General features: G+C 33.4%; 1 protein-coding gene across 1 annotated transcript; it reads left to right on the forward strand.

The window, feature by feature from the left end:
* The first annotated feature begins 896 nt into the window (after positions 1 to 896).
* On the forward strand, positions 897 to 8484 carry LOC110099803 (aminoacylase-1-like). The gene is made up of 3 exons (XM_028693052.1): positions 897 to 1564; positions 1712 to 1967; positions 7947 to 8484. Exons 1-3 carry the CDS (start codon positions 966 to 968, stop codon positions 8142 to 8144), a joined length of 1053 nt encoding a protein of 350 aa, XP_028548885.1. The 5' UTR covers positions 897 to 965; the 3' UTR covers positions 8145 to 8484.
* Positions 8485 to 9847: the final 1363 nt, after the last annotated feature.

A 9847-nucleotide genomic window follows, 5' to 3' on the forward strand; every position in this document is an offset into this window, starting at 1 on the left:
TAAGGCTTCATTTAGGATGATTTTCTTACTACTTTTTTTTAAAATAATTTTTAGTACAAAAAATAAAATTTTTATACTAAAAATTTACTTTAAAAAACGATAAAAAAATGTTCTAAGCAAAACCTAAATATCCATAAACCTTTAATGCGCATATATTTAATAGCATGGTCTCCTCTCATAATATGAGAATAATCAAACTAACTACATGCCACCACCCAGCTTTTAAAGTAAACTCGTTTAGTTTTTATTATTATGACTACAAAACCTATCTTATCTACACCCATCGCTGGCCACTGCCATTGGCTACGTTCTTCCACTAGCCTCCATCGTGATAACCACCATCATTTTTAAACTTTATATTATATTTACTTTACTTCAATCAAATAAAAAATAATAATTTCATACATTCTTTTTAAATTCATCTAAATCATTTCTATATATTATATTCTTTTTTATATTATTTTATTATTCTGCATTTTTTTTGGAACATTAGGAGTTTAGAACACAAATTCATGGGACGTACTAGTTCACAACTACCAACGTGATGCATGCACGAACCCATTATGCATTTTGTTTATAAGCATATCAAACAAAGCCTAAAACATAGCTCATATTGGTCTATTGGTTGAGTGCTTAGGCTTCCAATTAAGAGTGTTGCGTCCTGTGATGCCGTATCAAAGAGGTTTTAGATTAAATTTTTTGTGTATGTATTATATATATGAATTTAACTTAAATGAACAAATATCTTAAGAAAAAACTAAGATGAATCACATCAAAAAATATAATAAAAAGAATCAAACTATTGAAATTCTTTTTATGAGATAAAGTGGTGTGTATATAAATTATAAATCTCTCCTAAAAAAAAAAAAAAAAAAATTATAAATCCCCTTCTTTTTAATTTTATGTGAATGAGACTCCATAAAAGTTCAGATCACTGTTAGATACCTAACCAGCTACTTACTGGCATGTCACTTACAACCGTCGCCGGGGGCTTCATCTTCCTCCTCCTCTTATTCTCCTCCGGAGCCGTGGACATAGGCTTTTCCTTGGAAGATGAGAAAGCCCAGATTGAGCGCTTCCAGCAATACCTCCGTATTCAAACGGCCCACCCGAACCCCGACTACGCCGGGGCTATCTCTTTCCTCTCCAGCCAGGCTCGCTCCATTGGCCTCAAAATTCTAACCTTAGAGTTCACGCCAGGAAAACCCCTCCTTCTTCTCTCCTGGGCCGGCACAGATCCCTCCCTCCCTTCCATCCTCCTCAATTCCCACCTGGACTCCGTCCCTGCCGACTCCTCGCACTGGATTCACCCACCCTTTTCCGCCTACCGCGACTCCGATGGCCGTATATTTGCTCGCGGCGCCCAGGATGACAAGTCCATTGCAATCCAGTACCTCGAGGCTCTCCGCAACCTCAAAGGTCGCAGGTTTTCCCCTCTGCGGTCCATCCACGTTTCCCTCGTACCCGATGAGGAGATCGGCGGCGCGGATGGGAACGAAAAGTTTGTTGCTTCCCAGGAGTTCAGGATGCTTAACGTAGGTTTCGTGCTTGACGAGGGTCAGGCCTCGCCTACGGATGAGTTCAGGGTCTTCTATGCCGATCGCTTGCCATGGTCGCTGATCGTCAACGCTGTCGCCGGGTCATGGATCGAAGATGTATGATGGCTCTGCAGCGGAAAATCTGTTGGAGTGCGTCTTGACGAGGGTCAGGCCTCGCCTACGGATGAGTTCAGGGTCTTCTATGCCGATCGCTTGCCATGGTCGCTGATCGTCAACGCTGTCGGTGCGCCGGGTCATGGATCGAAGATGTATGATGGCTCTGCAGCGGAAAATCTTATGGAGTGCGTCGAGGCTATTGTTCGATTCAGGGACAGCCAGTTCGATCTAGTCAAGGCTGGTATCCGTGCCGGGTCCGAGGTCATCTCGGTGAATCCTGTGTACCTGAAAGCGGGCACGCCAACTCCTAATGTTAGTTATTTAAGACACTTTTTTTATGCTGCCATTTCTTTATGGTTTTCTGTAACAGTAATTGCTCAAGATGCATTAATTTTCTAAATTAGATAAGTTCTCGCAAAACTAATTTGTTTGTGACAAGTTTGTTCCCTGGTACCTTAAAATTCCTTCGCTTGGATTTCTACTGAATTTTGGAAGATCTAGTTCATTGTCTCCATGTTTTTTTGATATTCTTAGCCATCATTGCTAGCGTTAGGAAAGTAAATCCTGTCTTTGCTTGAACCTGCTAGGGAGTTTATCGCCCTCCTATTATTAGGTGCGGACACCGGACGTAGAGATAAAAAATTGACACTTGACATGTGGAGTGCACTTTAGTTGCGTTTTTTGTGCGCTTTAATTGCACTTTACCTGCATTTTAGTTGCACTTTAACTGCGCTTTGATTGCGCTTTAACTGCGCTTATGATGCGATTGGCTTAAGGTTCCACGGACACATTAAATATATTGAATATCCGCAAGTCCACTCCACGTGTTGACATTTTATTGATGTCCGGACGTAGAGCTAAGTCTGGTCTCTGCACCTAATAATTTTCCCTTCTACAGAGATCCTTATAGCTTCTCATTTATGCAAAGTTGCTTGCGGTTCTTGCAACAATGTGCAATCAGGACATATTATGTATTGAATACTCTCATTTTAACATTCTAACCTTAGAAACTAGATTCTTGGAACTTCTGTGCATGCATCACAAATTTTCGTGATCATATTCTATTAGCAAACTAGCCATTATCCAAGCTATTGTTTTAACAAATTATGCAGTCGAGAATGCCATTCCTGTTCATTTTTTTGCTTAAAATTGTTTCTCCTTTTCCTCTAGATGCTATTTGAACTCCGTAAGTCTGGGATCTATGGTCAACTTGTCACTGGTCATCTGATGAGGCTCATTAGTAGATAGGAGATTTGTATGATTTGTAGGTGTAGTCTTTTGTAAAAGCTGCTTCATCATGTTCATATGCATTATCATCTTGTTTATCTTTGCGTTAAGAAGATAAACTTCATCTTCTTTTGCTTTTATTTGCTGTTGCATTTGTCATTGTGTATGGGCCAATGCGGCAGCATCAAGGACTCCAATTAATGAAAAGGGGAAAATGCTCGCTTGCAGGAGAGTTTATGTGGTCTCATTTGCTCAAAATAAATGTGTGTACTAGGCTAGTTACTAGTATAGTCGACTATATAAACAACTGAAATGGCTAGTCTCTTTTTCCTATTCTCTTTTAGCTTGGACCGTGCAACAACACCTCCAAGGAATCTCTTGCAACTAAAACATCATAATTTCTTCAGCCATTTGAGCTTGGGCATAATTCGCTTCTTTGATTTCTACAATTGAGTCGTCATGGGATCCATTTAAGGAAATCACCCCATTTTTTAAGGACATCCAGAATGTCAACATATTGTTGCTAGGAGGATTATCCTTTTTGGGTGTCTGTGCTTGATGAAACTTTTTAGTAGTAGATACATGGTCATGACTCCTAAATGAAACTTTTTGGGGTTCAAAAAGAACATAGTTTCCAAAAGGTTTTGTTCTTTATATAGATTTTACTTTTTGTTGGAAAATTATTTTGCATAAATGAATGATATGGATCAGTAATCAAATGTTGATGAATCATCTTAGATTCTTAAAATATATAATCCTAAAGAAGAAACATGGCATTTGTATAAACAATGATTATGATGCTGTGGAATCAACACTAGTAGGTATATGAAACTCAAAAATTCACATGTGGAAATGCGAAAGATTACAAATTTTATATTTAACGTTACTCAACACCAAAGAAAAGAATTTTAAGAAACTTAACCTAGGATCGTGAGAATTTTATTTTATTATTTTAATTTTTTTTTCTTTATTTTTTTGGTAGAAGTATCACTAAAAGCTTGTGTTTTTTAGTTATGAACTTCTACTACATAGAATTCATAAGACACCATATCATGGGCTCAATAATGTATGAACATTTTCATTTGTAGAATGCTGAACGTTGAGTAGAGTCATAGTAACTAGTCATATATGTAAGAAGAAACTTTCTTGAATGAGAAATTTGTTGACTTTGAAAATTCCCACATAACTATCTATACATGCACATGCATATAGTACATTTGTATATGTATATGTTATATATGAATTTATATTATTTTGAAAATTTTAATTGATTTATTAGAAGATAACTTGAATATTAGATTAGACAACCTAAAAATTTTGCCTTTACTCTCTTGTTTGCAGTCTGTCATGGGTATAAGACTTATGATTAATTACAAGTCTCTTGATTACTAGAGCACTTTTGACTAAAGTTAATCTATAAGCTCTATGATACTTTGCTTTTGGTAGCGTCAATTTAGATTGAAGAAAAGAATATGATGCTACTAGATCAAAGCATATGGTGGAGAAACAATGAAAAACATGGTCAATAACACATGATTTTATTATCCTAGGTCATAATAGCCCTTAGCTTTTTAGTGAATGAGAGAGTCAACCCAAAATGACCTAAAATATTGTTGTCAATAACCATATGTTGCATCATCTAAAGGGACATCTCAGAACTAAGGAAAAGTTTATTGAAGGGGTCTATTTTAAGACTGACCATAGCTAACAAAGAGTTTCATGCCATGTTGAGTGTGCCTTTTGGTTCATAACTCATAGGCTTTGAAATTAGGGAACATTTGGGATTGGCACTTTGCCAAGCCTTGTGTTTCAATGGCATCTTTTAGGCATGATTGTATGACCACACGATATGAAAGTAGCTTTTCACGTCCTTTTTTAATGTGAGATTTTTAAGGGTGAATATATGGATACACTCGACATGACATTTACTCATTATAAATTTTAATCAAACCCAATTTTGTCATCTTTGACAAAATGATGTGCAGGATGGACACATGGCTAATATGAGGGCAAAGCAACAAGATATTGCTAAAGCTTATTATAATTATTATTAGTAGCAGCAGCAGCAGCAACAACAATATTATAGTAGTAAAAGTAGTGGAGCAGCAATAGTAGTAGTAGTTATAGTAGTGGTAGTGGTAGAAGCAACATTATATAGGGCTAAATTTAAATGGAGTTTTCTCTAGAGATGACTTTTCTTTGGTTATACTAATCAACAAGAAAGAGCTCAAATGCATTTTTCTTGGAACTTAAGAAGACATTTTTATGATGATGATTCTCTCTAAATATGATTGGCAATATTCACACCCACCATAAGGGAAAAGATTTGAAGTGATTTTTCTTTGTGTTCAAGAGCACGCACCTTCATTCTCTGGTTATGATATGTAATAATCGATTTCATGAGTGGGATGACTTGCCTAAAGAGCGCACATAAGGTTCCTATATTTAAGATTCTTTCGTCTTTTAGTTATGTGGGGTAATCATGTCATGGGCACATAATTGAGATAACACTTTAGTTGGCATGAATACCTATTCATATTTAATATTTTGCTTATAAATAAATTTTTTTTAGTATCAGCATATTTAGAGCTTGATGCATATCTTGAGTTGTACATAGGAACTCAGTTTAAAATGTTTGATCAACCATGACCTGCAGGAGCGGTGGGGTTCTTGGCTGCGAGGATGTATTCTTTTGGCAATGAGAAGTTTCATTTTTATCATAATAACCATTGACAACCTGCGAGTCTTGTTAAATATTCCATTTTCTTGTAGAGGATTGGGATTGGGCCCTAGCAAATTCATATGTTCACATCATTTCAATTTAGTTTCAAGTAATAATGTTTATAATATGTATTGTATTTTTGTTTTGGACTTACATCCTGAACATTTGAGGAAGGCCCAAAGCTGTAGACTTACGATCCAACCCTTAGGTAGGATGGCTCCTAGAGTTTTATTGTTGAATGAATTTTCTTCATAAAAGATCTTGGAGGCCTTATGGTAATGCATTGTCAAATATCATGAATAAACTGTGAGTTGAATTAAAAATTAAGAAATAAATCTACACTTTCAATCAATAATAAAAAGGAAGAGAAGATAAAAAAAGAGAGTGAAAGAATTAATCTATTGACAAGCCTCATGCTTGAGCAAGTAGATAGTTGCTTTTGGTATGTTTCATGTTTGATGCTTGACAATTTATGAAGGATTATAAAAAAAAGTTTGGACATTGAAAAATACTTTTATTCAAGTCAAACAATTGTACTTTTATATCTCTTAGAACTTGGATTTATTATCCTTATTTAGCACCTGATCTAAGAACAATATAGTCTCATGTTAAAATTTTGCAAAAGAAACCACCCCCAACCACAATAGGCATGAGACAACCGTGCCCGTTGGACAGGGAAAATTATAAAAGCCACTAGATCTTATATTAAATAAGAAGTTGATAAGAACTCCTAACCAAAGGGACCACCTGTAAGAACTGCCTTAAAAAAAACTGCCCACAAGAAGCTACTAGGAATATAATGACCTCATGAATTAGGAAAATAGGATACACCGCAAAGAAGGAATAGTCATAGAAATGAGAATAGAATCATACTCAAATCTCGATGTTGAAATGCATTCATCAGAAACATATGAATTTAGTTTCAACAAATTGAACTCAAAAGTGAAATAAAAAATTCAAATATAAAATTTTATATTTGAAGAGTTAAAATGATTGAGGTAACACAATATTTATGTTTCTAGTGACTGTAGACTTTGAATTTTTTCATCATCTTATCCTTAAATTTGTTAATAGGGACCCATCTGATGGTGAATCTAGCATAGTGGATTGAATAGTATGTCAAACCTTTTATTTAATAATTGTTACATGGGTTTAGATAAGGCCACAACATTTAAATTCCATTTCAATATGATTGGAAAAAAGAGTTATTTCATGAAAGGTTATCTCTTTTAGCTCTTCATATACACATTTCTTTTCCACAGTAGCAAGGCGACAACATAAAGATGACTTGATTTATCATCCATGCAATGCCATATCTCAAGAATGATAATAATCATTTATATTGTGCTAATCTTTTTTTTCTATTCATAAAATATCCAACATTAATCATTCATCAGTAAATCGATGGAAGTATACTTCTCTATAATTGACAAGTATTCTAGAAGCTATTGATCATTGACAATTCTAGAGGGCTAGCATGATCCTTGTCGAATGCCATAACAAATTTATATGTGCCCAGAAGGGTCATGGTGCCATGCTGAGCTCACCATTGCATTGTACATGTTAGTTGGCTTGCTTTTATTTTTCAAATATATTCAAATACTTATTGGAAACTTTGAGATATGCATGAGACCGGGCATGCGTTTTTTTAACACATTATTGATAAGCCACAACAATCTAAGTTGGTTATTTTCTAAATCAATCATATTTGCATTCTATCACTTTTAGTCTCTTCTTTTAGCATTCTCTCTCAACACACTTTTCCTTTTCTTAGTACATTCATTCGTCCTTATAATTAATGTATTGATCTATGTTTTTAATTTAACTATTTTGCATGGATGTTTTGATACAAATGCTAATTCTAGCAATTATGTTTATTTTGATTAAATTATCTTGCGTTTTAGATTTTGTAGGCTTATTTTATAAAATTTTTTTGTATTTTGTTGTGTCCGCATCCGTCGGCTTATATGAATCATAGTCTTAATGCAACTATGGAACATAGCTATCAATATTTACAAATATTAATGCATAAATATGTTTTTGTGTCTTACTATCTCAAGAAATTTGTTCAAACCAACTTCATCCATGTATTTTTAGCAAATTTAGGTTGAAATTTGTTTGGATTTGATTTAATTTTTTTTTTTAAGATATTAGCTTACCAATTTATGATTGATATTTATTAAAAATAATTAAATATCATGTCCTTTATGTCTTTATCGTGCATATTGGTTCTCTTGCATTCCTTAAGATTTTTTTTATTTATTTTTAAATTTTTTATTTTTTAGTTTTTATTTATTTCTCTTGCATTCCTTAAGATAAAGGTTGGATTTTATTAATTTCAGGGTTTTGTTATGAATGTGCAACCTTCAGAAGCTGAGGCGGGGTTTGACGTACGCCTTCCACCGACGGAGAGCATTGACGTTTTAAGAAAAAGAATAAATGAGGAGTGGGCCCCAATTTCAAGAAACATGACCTACCAGGTGAGCTATCAAGATGAAATCATGACAAATTTTATTGTAGTTACTATAGTTTGTAGGTAATTTTTTTCTAGGCCCACAAATAATTTTAAATGACATGACACTAGCAAATGATTTTATAATAGGCCAAAATATAAAATTTGGGTTTTGATTGTAGTTCACTCTTGTTTCTTTTTATTACACTTTCTAAACCTAAAGAAGAGTCAATCTTTTCAATTTCAGGAATAGTGATATATGATACCTTTTCAAAAGATTTTTTAGCTTTTGTCTTGTACCAACTCCTTATCTTCCTAATTACTATAGGATACTTGAGGCTGGTTTGAAGGAATTGAAATAGAGGAAGTTATGATACAAGAACGCTATTGGGAGATATGAATGTATGGGCACAACATGTTCATAAAATGTAGTGAACAACTCGCTATAAACTTGATATTTTTTTTATAAATTATCAATATAAAATATATAATAGATATATTTTCAATAAAAAGTTATTATAAAATGAAATAAAATATTATGAGTCATATAAAAGCTTAAGGGCCGATGAAAAGGATTAGATTATTTAGAATTATATTTAATATTTTATTAAATGTATTTGATTATCAACAACACACCAACTACAATATTAATCGTTAGGCATGACTTCGTAAATATTGACATTATATATCCACACAATACCAAAAATAGAAAGAGTATATAATATTCAGAATATTAAAAATCGCATGAATATATTGATATACTACTAATTACCCAATACACTCGAGCATACCCATCATTGTTCCTAGCACCGTTGTCCTCTTCATTAAAACCTTCGCCATCATCAATGAAATATAGTTTGCTAAGCTAACTTATAAAAAAATATTTTTCTTAATCATCGCATGTTCCAATCGTGTCAAGTTGTGTCATTACCGAGTCTTACTATAATTTTGAAAAAAAAAATTCATTGTTGAATATATGTCGAGGTGTGTTAGAAGCAAGTACGTGTTCGACATGGATACAAAAGGCCTCTTGAAGTGTGTTCTTTCTACAGAGAGTGAAATGGAAATTAAATGATAAAATAATTGAATTGAAATCAGTTTCACCCCACAGGTTTGGTTCAGGAAAGATTAAGTGAATTTTTTTAATCTTGTTTTATTGATGATAAATGAAAGTTTTTGTTTCTTGTGATACGAGCACTTATGAGTCGCAATAATGATGCAACAAAATTTTCTTTTCCTTTTTAATTATAGTATGGTAGAGAATTGCCGTTATAAAAATGCATTTGTTTACATTTTCTAAACAATTCCATTAGCATATTAGTTATATTGGAACCAAACAATAAATATCAAATTGTGATATATATACATTCCCTTCAATTTATTCAAACTAAACATTCTTATAAGTTCATACTTGCAGTCTTTTAAGTTTTAACCCGTGTGAAGTTGATTTTATTAATCCGTTCCCCCATTTATTCCTCTTGTGTGGTTTATGAGATGCCAACTCTATTTTTTAACATTTTTAATTTATTGTGCACTACTTCTATCTCATTTTTTTAGTCTTTCGACGTTAATGTTATTGACATGTCTTATACATGCATTGTCTATCTTTTGTTGTGTATTTTCACATTGTAATTTTCCTGAGTTTTACTACACATTAGATATTGATATTAATTGAGGTTTGAGTAGAGAAATCCATTGGATTTTGAATCGAAAAATCCATTTGATTTGAATCAACTTGAAATCTTTTTGAGCAAATTCAAAATTACATATATATATATATATATATATATA

Source organism: Dendrobium catenatum, unplaced genomic scaffold (assembly GCF_001605985.2).
Source record: "Dendrobium catenatum unplaced genomic scaffold, ASM160598v2 fragScaff_scaffold_220, whole genome shotgun sequence".
NCBI lineage: Eukaryota > Viridiplantae > Streptophyta > Magnoliopsida > Asparagales > Orchidaceae > Dendrobium > Dendrobium catenatum.